Raw genomic sequence first — 20,041 nt, forward strand, 5'->3', positions numbered from 1 at the left:
CCTGCACACCATTTTGTAATTATGTTAGCTGGTCTAATAAATTACGATAAGGGCTTTAGGTTAAAAATGCTTTTCTTTGGTATACAAAATAGTGTAACAAGGCCACTGGCAGCACCCAATGTAAAAAGTGTGTGTGTGTGTGTGTGTGTGTGTGTGTTTTACTTGTTTCCCTTCCATTAAACAATTGTTTGCTCCTCCATGCCTGACCTTTGACCCAGTACTGTTGAACCTGCCACAAGGAATAAATAACAGTTAAGATTCACATTTACTTCAAGTTTATTAAGCTTAAATATACCTTGCTTAAGACAAAAAAGTCATGCATTTGGTTCCATTCCAGCACCATATATTTTGACACAAATTTTCAGAGAGAGAGAAAAATGGTTCAGAGAAATAAGCACTATAAAACATTGGATTACCAGTACCAAAGCAGGATTTCTTGCATATTAGTGACAAACTTTCAGTAAGCATAGAAAGATTCAACCAGCAAAGGTGACACAGGCCGGGAGCCAAAGCTCATGTGCAGGCACTGGGAGGTTTGGCATGGTTGCTATTTCCTCCCTTCTGGCAGCATCTTATCTCATCGAATGCCACCTGGAAAGATCTGTGACCTTTTGGGGTACCTTTTTGGAGGAAGGATATGAGGAGTTTCCGATAAATCCTTATGCACAAACCTCACATGGCCCTTTGGATCCCAGCCACAGAACATTATTCATGCAATAGAGCAGAAAGTCTCTATATACTTGACTTTTAAGAGATACAGGTTTGTCTAGTTTTAAGGAAATGTCCATAGTCTTTTCTCCTAGCCCTCTTATTAGAGAGGTACTTTGGTGCTATTCATCTAGTTTAGATTAAAACAAAGTAGAAAGCTAATCAAAAATTCCCTTTTCTTGTAAGATAAAAAAAAACTTGATCCCATCTTGGCAAAAGTTAATATAAAAATCGGACACTGCTGCTTGTGTGTTCACAGTGAGACTTCTTTGGATATCTGACTGCAACGAGAAGCTGTAGCTAGATGCATTTGCATCTGACTATAGAAGGTTATTAAAGGCAACTACCATCACTCAACCACATTTCCACTCAAATGTGCAGTCTCCAAAGATTAACAGAAAATAACTTGGGTTCTGACAAAATAATCACATTAGCAAAACAGTTCACAACCTGTCAAATTGACAGGTGCTCTCTTTAAATGGAGAGAGAGAGAACTTTTATCCCTGCAAAACAGAACCTCAAGCATACGTAAATATGACACTTGCAAAAGTAATATGTTTACTGATAAGAGTTAAAAATGAAACCATGCTTCAAAATATACAGGTGGCTTACTTGAGACACACTGACGGAGGGAAAGAACTTTTCACTGGAATATTTATTTGACTCACCAAATGAATTTTATGACAAGCAAGACTTGTTAGATGAGCTGGAAACTCCTCTATATGTTCTTCTCTCTCTCTCTCTTTCTTCTTCCAGGGAGTTGATAGGCAGTGATCTCTCCACCCTTTTTTTGGAAGCAGACTTTTAAAATCCAATTTTGCCTCTTGTCATTGAATAGCCCAACTTGGCCTCATTATTGATGAAAGACATTAATCCCACATAGGTCTCAATGAGAAGAGGGCGCTCCAGCAGCAGAACTCCATTTGCCCTCCCAGGCAGAGGGCACTCCTTGTGGGCCTTCTTCACAGCTTGGATAAGTTGAGTTTTGAAGTTCTCCAACTTAAAAAACAAACACAAACCATACCTGTTAATTAGACAGAAGTTACGATAGTCAGTAAACCAACACTGCAGAACTTCTGTATCCGTGAACAACTAACTGCAAATGGCTCAAGCGCTTTTTTAAACCCCTCACCAGAAGTGTGCCATGAAATAACAGGTTTCATTCTAACTCCATAACAGAAGGATGGAAGAAGCCATACAATTAGCACAGCCAATGGGACTTTGGAATAGGGCTTGTTTCTCAAACAGCATCCCTCCGTCCATATATGGCAAGTTACTTTTGAAACCATGAGGACTCTCAAGAGCAGTTTGTTGGCATAGCAAGAGTATCTGCAGTATAAAAGAATGACCCTCACAGGATGGGTCCAGAACCTTAGATGTACCTACAAATTTATATATTTGAAAGTCTCAAGACCTTTCAGTTGGCATCAAGTTGTCTACTGCAAACTCTTGTCAACCTTTTTTGGAAGTAAACCAAACAACTGTCCTTTGCCTGTATGCTTAGATGTGTGGATTTTGTGCTAAGAAAACCAAAGAGAAGACACACATTATTTTTTTAAAAGGCCAGTGGAGAAGGGGTCAGTAGCAATGGAGAATATTAAGGCAGCTAAAATCAATCCCAGCTCCTTCTCCTCCAAATCAAGCCTTTACACTTCCATCAAATCCTCAGAAAGGACAAAGTGTAGGATGCTGGTCTGTCTTATGTACAGTGGTACCTTACTAAAGTTCTGTTATGATTTCTACCTAAAGAACTTGACCTCGACTAAAGTCACCCAAAGAACGCACATATGGCAACACCTTACTTGACAAAGAGATGCAATCTTTTCATCAGCATCAGCCATCGGATGTTCTGTGAAGGTGGCATATGGCACATTGGTGGACCATGGGTTCCATCTATTTATGAAGGAGGCACGGCTTTGTTTATCCCACTGGACTCTGATTCCAAAGCCTTCTCGTCTGAAAAAGGGAAAGATTGTGTGCTCACTCAAGCTCCCCTTCAGCCATGCAGTTTCTGTGAACCCTGCAACCATTTAAACTGCTTTATGGGAAAGCAATGACACACAACCTATATAAAAATATGTTACACTGTGAAACCTGATAGTTTTTGTAGTAATTAAAGATGCATGAGGAGCTTAAATGGAGATCCGGAAGCAAGAAGCTTAAGCAAAAAGCTTCTATAGTCCATATCTACTAGAAGACAGGAGCTAACAACTGCAAGCCTTCTATCTTTACAAGATAGACAAAACAAAGAACAGGAAACAGAATCAGAACCCACTTGTTCAGTGATTTAGGAGGAAACTCAAATTCTCCAATAGAAATTGTATCAACGGCATTAAGTGATATTCTGGTCACTTGCTGGCACTGCAGGCTGATGAAGTCATATTTACAGATCAAAAGGGACCAATCAGTAATGAGAACCAAGCGCTCCTTCTCATTGTTCCAGTGATCAATTCTGGAAAGGGGGAAAAATAAAGATGAGTTAGCATGGTTTATCTCCCTAAACTAAACACATGATAAAGTGAGGAGGGCTTTTAAGAAATAAATTATTCGTACGCATGCCGATCCCAGTTTAAATCGAAAGTCTATTTTTACTGCAGTTAGATATACGCTAAAAGGTTTGTGGCATGGTTAGCTAATCCTGTAATCAAGAAGTATGGAGTGATAATTCACCAGTACCTCTTCTAAATCATTGCTTGTGGGCCACCCTTGCACCTTCTAGGGCAGAGGCAAAAGTGGGCAGAGCAATGGATATGATCCTTATCTTTGAACCATACATTCCAGCTCTGCAAAAGTCAACAGGTCTGTGTACTCTACCCCTGTCCAGATCTTAGGTCAATAAAAATTCTAGCCAGGCAAGAACATGCAAGGAGTGGGGCTTGTGAGAGTCCTGAGGGTCAAATGGAGAAGCCTGCAGAGTCACCTTTGGCCTCTGGGCTTGTGGTTTCCCACCCCTGCCTTACTGCCTGGATCAAAACAAGTCAGTCTGGTTCCTGCGCCTGGTCTTTCTGTTTACATCTCACCCTGCTTTTGGGAGGACTGTGGGTGGCATGGTCAAGTGCTTCTTTTAAAGAGGTTGCAGTCAAGAACTTTGTAAAGACTTCCCCTGCCAGATCACAAGATCTTCTGCATGCAGTTTGGCTGCCTTTTCTGATGTTAATTGAACCACCACTCCTAAGTTTCAGCTGTTTTGTTGGAAAGAATGAAAGGAGAGAAACTGCACTAAAACTGCATATCAGATCTGCTACTTACTCAGTCAGCAGCCATACACTCTGCACTTCCCCATCTTCAGTGGGCATCACCACCACTCGTATCTCGTTCACTGCCTGCTCTATTGTTCCTGGCTAAATTAAAACAAAATGGAAATAAATTTTCCCCAGTTAGAGTAATACTGACATCTTCTCACAGAAGCCCCCATACACAATTGCAGTCTACCCCAGGATATTCCCCCCCCACCAAAAAAATTACATGCCCCTTTCTCCTGTCTGCTTCCCAGAGCTTCCAACCACAGGGGCAGTCTACCCCTTGAATGACGTTCTTTCTCTTAAAAATTGATTTCCTTCTCTTGTCTGTCTTCTCACCACAGTTGCAATCTACTCGCTGCTAAATATTCCTCACCGCCCAAAATTATGTGTCCTTTGGTCTCCTCTCTTCTGCCCTCCCAAACAAGAGCCTCTAGCCACGGGGGCGGCCTACCCAAATATATTTTCCTTTCCAAAGTAAATTTCTGTCTGTCATCTTCTCTCCATAACTACAGTCTAACAACCCCACCCCACCGAATATCCCCAGGCCGCCATCCAAAATTAGGTGTCCTTGAATAGCTCAGCTGCTGACGATATCAAGGGCGCAGGTTCGATCCCCTTGTGGGACAGCTGCGTATTCCTGCATTGCAAGGGGGTTGGACTGGATGACCCTGAGAGTCCCTTCCAACTCGTACGATTCGGCGACCCTCTTCCATTTCTGCTCCGGAGCCTCCAAGCCACGGTTTCCCACTAGAATATCCCCCTAACCGCGCCCAGAATCGCGTGCCCGTTTCTCTCTCCTCTCCCTCCAAAGAGAGCCTCCAGCTACAGGGGCAGTCTACCCGCAGAGAAGCTCCCGGGCGCGAGAGAGGTGGGCGTGGCCTCCGCCGCTCCCTCCCCCCCCTCCTCACCCGGAAGACGAAGTACTCCTTGAGGCGGCCCCCCCGGGTGGGGTTTCGGACGCTGAGGGGCCGCAGGGTCTGCCTGGGCGGCGTCTGCGCCAACAGCGAGGCGGAGGGCGAGCTGGGCGGCAGCTCCCCTGTCGGCGTGAAGGGCACGTCGGCCTCGGCCGCGGGCACCAGCAGCGCCGCCCCCCCGGAGCCCTCGCAGGAGCCCGGCCCGACGCCTTCCACCGAGTCCCGCATCTGCAGCATCGCCCACACCGGCGCCTAGCGCGCCAGGCCTCTCTGGCGGCCGCCTCACAGCAGCGCCTTCTGCGCCTGCGCGGCGGCGGCGGCAACGGCAGCCTCTCTCCTCTCGCCCCCCGCGCGCCGCCCAACGGCCGTCTTGAAGGGCGGGGACTCGGCAGCCCGTAGACTCACACGGAGGGGGGACTGTAGACTCATCAGCCGTGGAGGACGAAGGCGCAACTTCCGGGGCGGCTTCACGCATACGTTCCACGTGTATCAGCTGCTGGGGATGCTCAGCGCTAGGCGAGTTGCTGCTGCGCTCAGCACCTGCTTGCTGGCTTCCCGTAAGGGGCAGCTGGTTGGTCACTGTGAGAAACAGGTTGCTGGACTTAGATGGGCAACCTTTGCCCTGATCCAGGAGGGCTGTTTTGGTTGTTCGCGATTGGGGTTGCCAAGCCAGGGTGGCCACCTGTCACGAATGCCTTCGTTGAGATTCCTGTATTGCAGGGGGTTGGACGAGATGACCCTTCCAGCTCTAGGAGCATCCCAGACCTTGAGATGTCAGGGACCAGACCTGGGACTTAGGGGTGAACCCCTGTGATGGCAGTAAGCAAGGCAATGTTTAAGCATTGCTCACAGCATAGTACCTGGAAAGGAGGAACAGAGGATGTTGCAGCCTATGCTTGCTGTGAACTGCCCTTGCAACAGCCACTGTTAAGTGCTGCAGGCATTCAGCTCCCTTCTGATTTCACCACCTACATCTATGCTTCACTAAAACCAATGCCCAGGTTTTGATTTGTCCTGTTTTTATTGGTTTTTAACATCCTCTCCTACTGTTGTATTGTTTGCGTTTCGTGTTTTTGTTTTAGTGAGAACGTTCACTGTTATTTTTACATTGTACACCACGTAGATTGAAATACTTTATTGTCACTTGTACAACTTGTATACAGTGAGATTACACGAGCACGCCACTCAGCTCTCTTAGTCTTAGTTTAAGGTTACCAGACGTCCCCGTTTCCCAGGGACAGTCCCTGGATTTACAAATCAGTCCCCATACAAAATCCATTGAAGAAAAAAGTGTCCCCAGATTCATTGGGGAAAAAATCTGGAAACCTTATCTTAACTCCCCTCCTTTACTGATGCACACCCACCAAACCCAAAAGTCAGTTGCCCTGTTGTTAGCTTTTCATTCAGCAGCCTAACAGCCCATGGACAGAAGCTGTTCTTTACTCTGTTTGTGTGACTAATCATGCTTCTATATATTCTGCCCGAGGGCAGGAGATCAAGAAAGTGCTGGCCAGGGTGTGAATCATCCCTGAGAATTTCCCTCACTTTCCTGAGGTAATGTTCTTCCACAATGTCATCCAGTAGATAGATAGATCGATCAAGTACTTTTAAAAACAATTGAAATACATGGATATCACTTTTCTCTCTTTATTTTTATTATGTTGTTCCCTTTTCTGGGATTGAAAACATTCAATAAAGAGTAGGCTTTAACACTTCAAATAAATAAATAAATAAATAAATAAGGCACACCTAGTCCAACCCCCTGCAATGCACAAATCATTTAGCTAAAGAAGGGATGTTCCACCCGGGTGAAAGACCTAGTTTGGCACCAAACACCACATGCATTTCTGTAGACACACACACAGAGTCTGAGAGCCTCAATGGCACCTCTCTGGGGGCTTCAGCTGGGGCAAATAACCTGGCTAGTCCCATAGGTATGGTTTTGGCTAAATCACTGACAGATAGGCATCCAACCTCTGCTTAAAAACCTGCAATGAAGGAGTCTAAGGTCGGTGGTTCGAATCCCCGCAATGGAGTGAGCTCCCGTTGCTCGGTCCCTGCTCCTGCCAACCTAGCAGTTCAAAAGCACATCAAGGTGCAAGTAGATAAATAGGTACTGCTTCCGTGGGAAGGTAAACAATGTTTTTGTGCGCTGCTCTGGTTCTCCAGAAGCGGCTTAGTCATGCTGGCTACATGACTCAGAAGCGGTCTATGGACAAACGCCGGCTCCCTTGGCCAGTAAAGCGAGATGAGCGCCGCAACCCCAGAGTCTGCCATGACTGGACTTAACAGTCAGGGGTCCCTTTACCTTTTCACCACCTTCCGAGGGAGTCCATTTCACTGTTGAGTAGCTCTTACCCTCAGAAAGCTATGTCTATTCCCACGGTTTAGTTGGAATCTCCTTTCTTGAAATTTTTATGCATTAGTTTGGATCGTGCCATCAGAAGCAGCAGAAAACAAGCTTGCTCCGCCTTCCATGTGACAGCCCTTGAGATATTTAAGATGGCTATCATATATCCTCTCAATCTCCTATTTTTTTCAGGCTAAACATACCCACCTTTTCCAACTGTTCCAGACCCTTGATCATCTTGGTTGCCCTCCTATGGACACGTTCCAGCTTGTCCATATCCTTAAACTTAAACATCCTAAATATCTTTACAGAAGCTTATCGAAAACTTGACCCATCACTCAAAAAACAAAATGCTGCACCAACAAGCACAAAACAACCCCTCTTCAGTGCCACAAATCCAACTTAATGGTGTAACATTGGAAAGTATTGATCACTTTTCCTACCTGGGCAGTTATCTTCCCACAAGGACCAACATCAATGATGAAATCCAGCCTTCCCTGAGAGCTCTGCGAGTGCAGCTTTCTGCTGATTGAAATGCAGAGTGTTTGAGGAATGAGACATTCACAGGGAAACCAAAATGCTTATTTACAAAGCTACTGTACTACCAACTTTACTGTACACTTGTGAAACATGGGCCACTTATAAATGCCATCTCCCAACTCCTCGAAAGATTCCATCAACAGTGTCTCCAAAAATTTTTACGCTTGGGAAGACAGGCAAACTAATTTCAGTGTACAGGAAGAAGCAAAGATCACCAGTGTTGAAGCAATGTTTCTTCAACATCAGCTTTGTTGGACTGGTCATGTTGTTCAGATGCCTGATTATCGTCTTCCAAAGCAACTATTCTATTCCCACCTCAAGAATGGAAAGTGAAATACAAAAGAGGTTTAAAGATGCTCTCAAGGCAAATCTAAAAAAAATGTAGTATAAGCACTGATAACTGGGAAACACTGGCCTGCGAGCACTCCAGTTGGAGAACAGCCTTTACCAAAGGTGTCATGGGCTTTGAAGACACTTGAACTCAGGACGCAAGGAAGAAACGTGCTAAGAGGAAGGCATGCTTGCCAAACCCTTACTGTGATCAACTCCCACCCAGAAACCTATGTCCCCACTGTGGAAGGACGTGTGGATCCAGAATTACCCTCCACAGTCACTTACAGACTCACTGTTAAGACCCTTTTCATGGAAGACAATCTTACTCGGCTATGGGTGATCACAGAAGAAGAAGAAGAAGAAGAAGAAGAAGAAGAAGAAGAAGAAGAAGAATTAAACGGTGGTGCCCAGAACTGGACACAGGCCTCCAGGTGGGGTCTGACTTTGACGACTCGTAATGTTGTGACACAGACAATATGTCGTTTTCTTAGGGTCTCACAATGTGTTCCTTATTTGGGAGTTCTTCAGGTGACAACTCTGCAGTTTAATATGTCCTGTTTCACCTGCCCAGATGTGATTACAGGTAAGTGCTGCCACCTAGTGACATGATTTCGAAAAATTCAGCCCCTGAGAGCTCTATCTAAGGAGAGCATGAACAGCAAACAGTCACTGGGTTTTAAGCCTATTGATAACATTCCTTCTGTTTTATTTGTGCTTTCATCATGGGTTTTTTTATTTAGTTATAAAAAATATGCTTTAGGCATCCTCTGGGGGATGGAGAAACAGGATAGCTATGTCTTAACTGAATGAAATTCTTCCAAATGTCTGCCCAGCTACCTGTTCCAAAAGGGCAATGCTGCCTGGTCTGTATTGCAACAGACAGAAACAGGAGGAAGTTGACATAGCTTTAAAACAAAGCAGTGACCCTTGAGGTTACTGATTAGGAAGTAAGTCCCTTTGAACTCAGCGAGAATTACTCCTGAGTAAATGTGGAGGGCTGGCCTGCCAATTGCATTGTAATAGGGGGGTGGGGTGGAGATCACTGCATGTTGTGTTGGACCTCCCAAGTTTGGGAAAAACAATTGCAGGAGAGTTTTAAATGTGCGCTGAAATGCAATAAGTATGCAGCTGTGCGAGAGGCAAATTCCAGAGGCATACCGATTTAAGCCTCGCAGTAACTGAAAAAGGGTAACCGATTTATTTCAACATAACCATTTATTCACCCTAAACCAGGTCTGGAGAGTGTCAGGTCAGGAATGGGTGGGCAAAGGCAGCCCTCCATAGCTCCCTATCGTGCTACTCTGCCAAGCCATGCCCCTCCTGGCTCTGCTTCATGGGGGCAAGACCTACCAGAGATGCGCTGTGGTGCTCATTAGGCCTGGCAATCCTGTTCAGATCCTGTATTTCCTAATGAAGAGTTAAATCCACTTGCTTCGTGTGATTGACCGCTGGCTCACACCTGTCAATAAACAACTTGAGTGAGAGCAAACAAAGCAGGTGTGACTTCCCCAACTCTGGAGAGCAGATGCCAAAGAAGGTCGGATCCTGTGCCTCTCATAGGACGTTGCCTAGACTGTTGCAATTTTGTGGTGGGATTCAGTCACCAGCAAATTCAGGCGGCACAGTTATTATTTACAGTGGTACCTCGGGTTACAAATGCTTCGGGTTATAGATGCTTCGGGTTACAAACTCCGCTAACCAGGAAGTGATTGCTCCAGGTTAAGAACTTTGCCCCAGGATAAGAAGAGAAATTGTGCGCCAGCGGCGCAGCGGCAGCAGAAGGCCACATTAGCGAAAGCACGCCTCAGGTTAAGAAACGTTTCAGGTTAAAAACAGACCTCTGGAATGAATTAAGTTCGTAACCCGAGGTACCACTGTATTTGTTTGCTGCCCTTCATCTATAGATCTCAGGGCTGTTCACAACATAAAACTGGCTTGTCACTCTTGTGTAAGAAACTTGCCCCCCCCCCCCCCAAACTTTGTGTGATAGGCAACTGCTCTGGGAAGTTTGGAATAACAGTAGATTGGTGCAAGGTCGCAAAGCTTCCCTGCAGACAAATCGGAATGAATGTTTGATAAAGGGTTGATGTTGCTTAATCAACTTCTGCAAACTTTGTGCAAGTCCACCACTCCACAAGGATGAATATAAACAGGCTGTCTGGAGGTGACCATAGCAATATATGTGATGGCATGTTTGGTAGGCAGAGAAACACAAGGGGGACCTGCAGCAAAAAGTGCCCCCTCTTCAACTGTGCTCTACCTCCTTGAATGTTCAGTGATCATCGATGAAAGCAAAAAGTTCATTTGCTATCAAACTCTTTAAAAATTTCAATGGCCTTTGACCTCCTTCATCTCTGGCCACCGTAATCCCAAGCAGGCACCTTCCATTTTATGTGCAGGAGAAAGCAAATGGATTTCTTTTTAAATCAGTGGAAGGTTTGTGTATGCAGCTCTTTGAAATAAGTGGCGGACAACAGTTCGTGAGGTTAGATTAGGGACTCGCTGTGAGGGAGTGGGGATTCGCAACAAAACACAGTCGCATTATATGTTATACATACCTTTCAACTGTATAGAAGCCTCAAATACCAATATTTATTTTGTAAAGGTTCTCTTCCAGATTTACACCAATCATATACTGGGCCACATTCCTCCAAATTCGGGCCCCTTCTCCCTTCGACATGTCATTTCCCAGTACTAATTTCCCATTTTTCCACAACAAAGGTTCTTAAAACCCCCTGTTCCTTGCATTGTATCCTTCTGAATACACCCCAAAGGGGCTCCTTGAGAATCTCTTCTGAGAATCTCTTCCTCCCGCTGAACACCCATGCCCTATACCCACCACTAAGCAGACGTGAGTCATACCCATTCCTTTGTGGGATATCGACTTCCCCCGTAGGGAATTTGTCTTACGTGAAACATCTTTTCCTAGTTGCTCCTCTATTCCAGGCACACAAGAGGGAGCCAATCGCTAAACAGTTTTAACAGGAAATGCCTTTATCCCAGAATGGGTTTGCAAGTTATTTCTCTCTCCCTGTTGTTAACTTTATTTTGCATCTGCATTGGTTCTTCTTCCACTGCAAAAATATTTGTAATTCATTTAAGCCCTATCACAAAGACGCAACTGCATTTCTTCCAGCCCCGCGAGGGACCATAGCTGGAAGCATCTGGAATGAACATCATCGACATGGATGCACAAATCCAGCCATTGCAGGGGCTTATTTTCAAAGCATTGTAAACGGACTTTCCTGATGCCGTGTTCTGTTTCCGATGATTTCGGCTTCGGTGCTCCTCACAGCTGGCCTGGATCTCTGTCAGCTAGAACGGCTTGGCAATCAGTCCCCAAGAGGATGCTACTGATCCTGTGAGCGCATACAGGTTCCCCATGATTTCCCTGAGCCATCAGAAGGTGTGGTTCTTCTCCAGGTGGCCTGTTTGTGGCACAAAGCTAATGCAGAGATTAGACGCCTCTTCTTTATTGAGTGACCGATATGTCGTTATACATATTCCCATTAATAACCTGCTCATTCCACACTTTGTAGTGTACTCACCATCACTTTCCTAACTATAAAGGTAAAGGGACCCCTGACCAGGGTCCAGTCGTGGCCGACTCTGGGGTTGCGGTGCTCATCTCGCTTTATCGGCCGAGGGAGCCGGCGTACAGCTTCCGGGTCTTGTGGCCAGCATGACTAAGCTGCTTCTGGCGAACCAGAGCAGCACACAGAAACGCCGTTTACCTTCCCGCCGGAGTGGTACCTATTTATCTATTTGCACTTTGATGTGCTTTTGAACTATACAAAGCCTTAAAAAAAGTGGGTTTGTTGTGCCAGACCATTTTAATCCACTTCGATTGCAGAAACCTAAATTTCCTGTATGCGACTAAACGAATCCCTCCAACAAAATGCTGACAGCCTGGAGGCGACCTTGAATGGAACGACTGACCATTGCAATGTGGAAAAAGCTTAATTCCTTGATTCTCATGAGTCGGCCTTGGCTTTAATCGGCCACCGGCCTCTTCTGCCTTGACTGATAAGATGGAAGGAGGAGATTCACTCGATTTTCCCTAGCAGCAACAGCCTGAAAATGACTGATTTAACGATCCGTCCAATTCATTTAAGGCATTCATTGCTGTTCAGAAATAGATCAGCCCCCGACCCCTTCAGGTTTGCTCACTTAACAGCATGTTTTCGTTCCCCTGTGGGCTTGGACCGAGAAACGAAAATCCCTGTGTATTCCACTTCCTGAACTAGGCACTCTTTACTTGCAACACGATTCCAAAGTCAATAAAGATGAAGTGCTTGTGGCTTTGCCTGCGATTTTTTCTCCTTAGCCAAAACCTTAATGTCTGTTGCAGGTGGAGGGAGTGTTTTCTGCTTTCTGAGTCAGATTTAAAACGACAACCAAATAGTTCTGTAGAACGGTTTGGCTTTACAAAGCATGTTTACGGGGGGGGGGGGGGAGTGTTAGCAAAAGCCAGGCTGTTTAGAGGAAATGGGCACTCCTGCGTTTAAATTTGTTGTATGTCAGGGAGCCTCGCATTTAGGGGAATTTCGCATTCAGAAGAAGACATCTGAAGGCAGCCCTTTTTAGGGAAGCATTTAATGTTTAACAGACCATTGTATTTTAATACTTTGTAAAGTGGCTGGGGAAACCCAGCCAGATGGGCGGGGTATAAATAATAAATTATTATTGTTGTTGTTGTTATTATTATTATTCGGGAGTCAAATGTGGCCAGTATAGATCTTTTCACATAAGCACTAATTAATTAATTTCAAAGGGTTTACTCCTAATATGGCAGATGTCAGCGACAATATCTATTATATTTCTACCCTGTTCTTCCTCCAAAGGATTTAAAGGTAAAGGGTAAAGGGACCCCTGACTGTTAGGTCCAGTCACAGATGACTCTGGGGTTGGGGCACTCATATTGCTTTATTGGCTGAGGGAGCTGGCATACAGCTTCTGGGTCATGTGACCAGCATGACTAAGCTGCTTCTGGCAAACCAGAGCAGTGCACGGAAACACCGTTTACCTTCCCACTGGAGTGGTACCTATTTATCTACTTGCACTTTGTGCTTTTGAACTGCTAGGTTGGCAGGAGTAGGGACCGAGCAACGGGAGCTCACCCTGTTGCAGGGATTTGAACCGCCGACCTTCTGATTGGCAAACCCTAGGCTCTGTGGTTTAGACCACAGCAGCTTAATTGTGGTTTGCAATGAAAAAAACAATACTTCGGATTGGTAATTTGATGTTTTTTTTATTAAAAAAATTAAATATAAAAACAAATCTAATACATAACGGTAATTTCTATGTCACAATAGATAGTAATGGTTCATGTCTTGTGGGAAAATGTCTCATTTTCAAATGTTCTTGATGGCCTCCCTTTTTTCTTTAAGATATGCATAAAAGAAGATATCCACATATTTCAATTATCTGACTCTGGAAGCAGGCAAAATTGTGCCAGATCTTCCAGATTATGATAGGCAGCCAATGGGGTTCGGTTCTTGGTAAGTGTACATGGATTTCAGATTCACTGTTTTTTTTTAAAAAAATGCAGATTTTTGTTTTGTTTTCTGTATTAGGACGTTAGAGGGTTTCTTGGGGTGTGTGTCTGAACATCATGTGCTGTGTGTGTTTAACTATTTGTGCATGATTGTATATCTTCTCTGGTCAAACCCCCAGGGATGAATGCTGGTCTCCTTTCCCATAATAAAACTGTATTACTTGGGGGGGCAGGCGGAGACCCTATTAAATCCTTACTCAAACTCCATTAGACAATGGATTGAGAAAGAGGCAGGAGCATGACACTGGCGAACCCATAACTGATAAAGACTGGTGAGAAATCTGGGCTGGATTTATGCCAGGTCAGTTTCTGCCAGAGTTAGGGAAAACACTTTTAAACTCAATCACCATTGGTAACTTGAAGTCTGCGGACAATAAACGCTGGAGAGCGTGCTGGGCCCCTGGTTCTTGTTATTCCTGCCCAAAGTCACCTTATTCTGGTGGAAAACATTTTTGGAAATGAAACATATAACTAACCCAAAGCTTCCACTGCCCAGTCCTAGACACACTTTCCTTTCTCTCTTTGATTCTGAAACATTGTTACAGCGGCAATATTTAATTGTACGCCTTATCGAAGCAGCTAGGCTACACCTGAGCTTTGCAGAACTTGTCAAAAGAATGAACTATTCAGATGGGGACTTTGGCACTGATGGAACAACTGACTCATAAACTTTGAGCCCCAAGCAATGAACATGCTCCTCATAAGTTTTACACCATCTGGTGAAGTTTTATTTTGTATGCAGTAGCAAAGGAACAGAGCTTTCACCCGCCTAGCAGACATGGACATAATGTGGAACAGCACTTTGGGATAATTTGTATTGAACCAACCAGGTTGACCAGGAAGGTTGGAGGTGGGTCTGTTTGATTTTTCTCTCTCCTTTTCTGTATTTACAAAATTATTATTATTATTATTTTAAAAAAGAAAGCCCACAGATGCAACTTTAGAAGCACTTTTGCATCTTTGTCCTTTGGCAGGGCTTACTTCAGAGGAGAGGTGGTGTAGAACTTCAATTCAGTTCACACTGAAAGGTGACCCTACCTATTATGTACTTTCCCAAACAATACACAAACTGAAACGTAGCGCTTCATCAAAATTCACGCTTCTCTGAATTTTGAAAGGAGGTTCTACAGCAGAGTAATGTGTAAAAAGGGGGGCATATATTAAGGCAATGTGTACATAAAAATGAAAATAACCTACAAATACATTAGGTCATGGGATATTGCTTTGCAATAATGTGCATGTAAGGCAAAACTAGTAAAGGTAAAGGGACCCCTGACCATTAGGTCCAGCCGTGACCGGCTCTGGGGTTGCGGTGCTCATCTCGCTTTATTGGCCGAGGGAGCCGGTGTACAGCTTCCGGGTCATGTGGCCAGCATGACTAAGCCCAGTGGCGTAGCGTGGGTTGTCAGCACCCGGGGCAAGGCAAGTAATTTGCGCCCTCTAACCCGTGGATTTGTGCCCCCTAACCCTAACCCCCAGATGTTGCGCCCGGTGCGGCCGGCCCCCCTGCACCCCCCACGCTACGCCACTGACTAAGCCACTTCTGGCGAACCAGAGCAGCGCACGGAAACACCGTTTACCTTCCTGCCAGAGCGGTACCTATTTATCTACTTGCACTTTGACTTGCTTTCGAACTGCTAGGTTGGCAGGAGCAGGGACCTGCACTTTGACTTGCTTTCAAACTGCTAGGTTGGCAGGAGCAGGGACCGAGCAACGGGAGCTCACCCCGTCATGGGGATTTGAACCGCTGACCTTCTGATCAGCAAGTCCTAGGCTCTGTGGTTTAAACCACAGCGCCACCCGCGTCCCAAGGCAAAACATTTTTATATTCAGAGAAATTCAAGCTAAAATGGTTGCTTTTTAAAAAAATGCAAACTGTTGTGGAAATGTGGAGAACTGACCTTAAGACTGGAAAATGTAGAATAGGAGGAAAAACAGAATTGACAGATATGCCCACCTCTACTTGGGAGCAAGTCCCACTTGAAAATAAAAGGGATCTTGCAAGTCCATCACAGCCACCTCAGATGCAGAAGAAAATGACCCCCCCCCCAAAAAAACCATTGTGTTCCCTGGGACAACCAGACTTCCAGCTGCAGCTAACTCAACACTGATAGCAGGACAAGATCCTCCATCACAGCTGAAGGCAGAAGGACAGGCTGCATTGCCATACTCAGCTCTGCCTTCCAGCACTTTGCTGCCGCTCTCAACCTCTGTTGCTCCATGGCAGGCACCCCCAACCTGTGGCCCTCCAGATGTTTTGGCCTACAATTCCCATGATCTCTAGCTAACAGGACCTGTGGTCAGGGATGATGGGAATTGTAGTCCAAAACATCTTGAGAGCTGAAGGTTGGGGATGCCTGCTCCATGGGCTTCTGGACAGTAAGAGCTGTTCTGGCAGGAGAACGGTCTGCCCCAGGAGCTGGTGGCCGCGGGAGGTATTTAAGCAGACAGTGGGTGGTCACCTGCCAAGGATGCTCAAGCTGCAAGATCCTGGACTGCTTCCCAGCTGGTTGGTCTAGACAGCATCCAGGATCCCGTTCAGCTCTTAAAATCCCATGGCAGGGAACCTGCTGCCCTCCAGATGTTGTGGGACTCCAGCTCCCATCATCCTCAGCCAGCATGGTCAGGGGCAATGGGGGCTGACAACATCTGAAAGGCCATAGGGTCCCACATCCCTGAGTAGTTCGCATTTGATAATGGTGGGGGAACCTCAGGTCAGGGATCAAATGCTGCTCTCCCTAAGCCACGCCCCTCTCCCCAGGCCACACCCTTCACCGGTCCTGCTCTGCACCTTCCTTGATTGCCTTTGCATGGTTGGAATGTGCCCTCGATTGCCTCCTGCTAGCTCAGGTGGAGGGAGGGAGAGCTGCCGGTACGCACATCGAAACCTCTGGTTTATGCCTAGCAGGGTTGCGCCCTGTTGCACAGAGGCAAGACTCTTGCAGTGCAGGAATCACAGCTAAGAGGCACACCATGGCTCCGCCCACTCTTGTTTCTGGCCCCACCCACCGCTGGAACCTTGGTAGGCTGTCAATGAAAGAAGGAGGCCTTCTGCTGGAAAAAAAAACAGGTCTTCCATCTCTGCAGCAGGAATTCCTGAATTAATGATTTTGCTGGAAAAAACAGGTCTTCCATCTCTGCAGTAGGTTACTTAGTTTGTGGTGGCCAAAGGTGCCAATGAAATGAATTGAGAAAACCCTGAAGAGGAGGAAAGTGAAGATCCAGCTGCAGCTGATCTGGGAGGCCTGAACCAGCCACACCTGAAAGTTATCAGTATTTTTTTTTTATTTTTTTGCCCAGGGAGCCTTTCCTTCCCAAGCAAAGAGCCATCTGGGCTCTGATCCAGATCAGGACTGCAGTGTGTGTGTATGTGTGTGTGGCATGGAAATAAGGATTAAAGCCCCCTTACCTCCCCCTGCCAGGGTCCCAGTCAGGAAAGGGGTGGGTGGGGCACACACCTGCTGTTTACTTTTATTTTAAAAAAAATCACAAAATTGCTGATTGCATGAATGGCATCAGGTTCCAGCCTGGCCCTTGATGAACACAGCTGTGTGAACTTTGTAAAATGAGCTTTAAGAGGAGAAATGAGCACAGGCATAGATGTCCTTTCCCTGCTCTCAACACCTTCCTTCTACAACTAGGGAAAGGATGTGGCTCCACACAAGAGCATCTGCTTGGCATGCAGAAGGTCCCTGGCATCTTGAGGTAGGACAGAGGGACACCAGTGTCTGAAACCCTGGGGAGCTGCTGCCAGTCAGTGTAGGCAGTACTAAGCTACCTGTAGATTGATCAATAGTCTGACTTCGGACAAAGCAGCCTCTTACGTTCTCTTTGTGTGGATTATGGGCTCTCTCAGGTGTACATATCCAAATTCCACCTTGAACCTTTTCCCCGGTTAAGGAGGCAATCCTAGTTACACTTACCTGGAATTAGATCCCACTGAACTCAATGGATTTATGAGCAGACCCACAACTAAATTGACTCACTCTTTGAGCAGGCTTTGATAAGCTTGCACTGGCAGGGGTACAATCCTAAATTGGCCCATTTGCTTACAGAGCCTGTCTACTCAAAAGCAAGTCTCCCAAATTCATCCCAAGTTAAGTTTGCAGTCTATAACAGTTCAATCCTAGCCATGCCCTACTCAGAAGTAAGTCCTACAGAAGCCAGTGCAGGTTGGTTTTGGGTAAGCAGGGTTAGAATTTGTTGCTTAGCGCCTGAATATATAACCCACCATTTCCCTCCCTGGAACTCAAGATGGCTTATGTGGTTCTCCCGCACAACAATCCTGCCAGATAGGTTAGGCTGAGAGTGAGTGACTGGCCTAAAGCCACCCAGGGAGCTTCACAGCCCAGTGAGGATTCAAACCCTGGTCTCCCAGGTCCTAGTCCGGCACTCTAACCACTACACCAGCCATAAAACTGCTAGCACATTTGCAAAGCTGAGCAGGATCTGGTGTAGTTTCAAATTGGATGGTGGGCAGCATATTGAGATTCATGTGGTTGAGATTCCAGCATTGCAGGCAGTTGGACTATTTGACCCACGGGGTCCCTTCCATCTCTGCAATTCTGACTGAGGAACAAGCTCTTGCCAGCTTCATTCAGAGTAAACGTGCAATCAGATCAGGCTACAAAGTTGGTGGAGAGGGGGAGGTTTTTGTCTAAATCCAGCTTTTCTTTGGGTATGCTAAGAGGGGGGGAGAAAGCGGCACCGATGCAAGCTCCCACCTTGGTACGCAGATCCTTGCAACTCGAGCAAAAAGAAAACACATATATTAATCGCCCTAGCCAAATCCTCTTCCTCTTTCCAGCTGGCTCCCCTCCTCCTCCTCCTCCGAACCTGAAAAAGTGGGGTGGGATGGCTTTCTGCTTAACTTGAGTCTCCAAAATTCAGCGGCTTGTTTAAAGGGGAGGGAGGGAGGGGAGAGAACAGCTTCTCCTGCAACGGGATAGCTCGCATTTTGCAAAGAAAGAAAGAGAGAGACACAGAGAGAATTAATGGGAGTTTCTCCCCATTGTGCGTGAAGGCGCCCTGGAATGCGCATTGTATCCTGTTTGGAAGGAGCAAAGGTGCGCGCGCGCTTTTTTCCTTCTCCCTCTCTTTCACCGTGTCTGGATTTTGCTACAAAAACACTACACCTTAAGAAGCGTGAATCGAGCTCGCGAATGCATCTCCCTTTGTCTGGACGGATCCTGCCATCCATGGGCTTCTCCCGAATGCCACCACCGCAGCAAAGCCCTTTAAGGCTGATCTGCAGCACACCGGAGAGGGCAGCTGTTTTTTGCGCCTCCTGCCTTTAAGTCTCCCTGCTTTCCCGTGGATGTGTGAGGAGGGAGAGGAGAGCTCGGTTGCTCCCCAGAGGGAATGTCCCCGGGTGACAGATCTATCTATCTCCCGGCAAGGGGGACAGAGAGTTCCAAAAGTGCTCTTTTGTAAAGGAACAACAGCAGCAGGAGGAACAGCGACAAACAGACCCGGCTGGGTCAAATGGTAGCAATGAACTTCCTTCCTCCGAAAATCGGGGACCTGCCAGAACTGTGACTTCGCTGCAACTTGCTGGAGGCACCTCCATCCTGGGGGAGGTGTGGGGCCGAGGATGGCAGCGATGGCGATCCATGCCCTCGCCCGCTACATCTTTGTCCTCAAGCTGCTTTTCCCTGCCGACGGGAACAAGCTGCTGCCCAACATGTAGGTATTCAAACTTGTCTTTGGATTGGGGCCAAAGCCGGGCGGAAAACTTTGATATATGGGTGCTGTGTGAAAAAGGATAATGGTGGCTGAGAAACTGGACTGTGAAGTGGGAAGTCCTGGATTCAGATTCTGCTCTCTGCAGCTGTTCCTCCGTGTCCACCCCCTCTACCCATGGGCGTAGCCAGGATTTTTTGGGAGGGGGGGCAGAACCAACGTGATTGGTCAGTTAAGTATTTCTATTGTTTTACTTGATCTAGGGGGTGCAGCTGCCCATGCCACCCCCCACTCCAAATCTCCAGTATTGGAGGGGTGTTATAATACTGACCTACCTGGGAAAGTTGGTGTAAGAATTTCTGAGTTAATGATAGTTGTGGATTGCTATGATTACTCTAAGGTGCTATGGTGAATGCTAAGTATGAGAGCTGGCAAGGTTCTGTATTTCTTTTCTCCTGTTGGACTCCTGTACTTTTATCATTCGTGGGGCAAAGATAATTCTGAAGGAGCGTCTCCCCCCCCCCCCATCATTCTGCCCAGACACTGAGGTCCAGCGTCGAGGGCCTTCTGGCGGTTCCCACACTGCGAGAAGCCAAGTTACAGGGAAACAGGGAGAGTGCCTTCTTGGTAGTGGTCCCTTGCAGCGGCGTAGCGTGAGTTGTCAGCACCCGGGGCAACGCAAGTAATTTGCGCCCCCTAACCCAGGGCAAGGCAC

At 46.4% G+C, this 20,041-nt stretch overlaps 2 protein-coding genes across 5 annotated transcripts in view; one reads left to right on the forward strand and one right to left on the reverse strand.

Moving 5' to 3' along the window:
• Positions 1-258: 258 nt before the first annotated feature.
• Positions 259-5,187, reverse strand: TPRG1L (tumor protein p63 regulated 1 like). Its single transcript, XM_081201691.1, has 5 exons — positions 4,859-5,187; positions 3,958-4,049; positions 2,984-3,160; positions 2,511-2,664; positions 259-1,707 (listed from the first exon to the last, which is right to left on the reverse strand). The coding sequence occupies exons 1-5, from the start codon at positions 5,099-5,101 to the stop codon at positions 1,513-1,515; spliced, it is 861 nt and encodes a 286-aa protein (XP_081057817.1). The 5' UTR covers positions 5,102-5,187; the 3' UTR covers positions 259-1,512.
• Positions 5,188-13,469: 8,282 nt separating this feature from the next.
• The window catches only part of MEGF6 (multiple EGF like domains 6), a 218,193-nt gene continuing 211,621 nt past the window's right edge, over positions 13,470-20,041 (forward strand). For 2 of the 4 annotated variants that reach the window (XM_081201366.1, XM_081201365.1), the window contains exon 1: positions 18,566-19,329. In XM_081201366.1, the coding sequence (XP_081057492.1) occupies positions 19,238-19,329 (92 nt within the window). In that variant the 5' untranslated portion in view covers positions 18,566-19,237. Of the gene's footprint in view, positions 13,589-18,564; positions 19,330-20,041 lie in introns of those variants that run through there. The other 2 variants (XM_081201364.1, XM_081201363.1) reach the window with 2 other exon arrangements.

This window comes from Podarcis bocagei (genome assembly GCF_964188305.1).
Source record: "Podarcis bocagei genome assembly, chromosome: 7".
Lineage (NCBI taxonomy): Eukaryota > Metazoa > Chordata > Lepidosauria > Squamata > Lacertidae > Podarcis > Podarcis bocagei.

Bases quoted from the DNA above. Each gene is read 5' to 3' on its own strand.
- TPRG1L (XM_081201691.1), bottom strand. From the start codon at position 5,101: ATGCTGCAGATGCGGGACTCGGTGGAAGGCGTCGGGCCGGGCTCCTGC. The intron at 2,665-2,983 runs GTGGGTTCTGAT...TCCCTTTTTCAG, and splicing joins CCTCCTAAATCACTGAACAA to ACGAGAAGGCTTTGGAATCA. The intron at 1,708-2,510 runs GTAAGGTGTTGC...TTGTTTTTTAAG, and splicing joins AGATTGCATCTCTTTGTCAA to TTGGAGAACTTCAAAACTCA.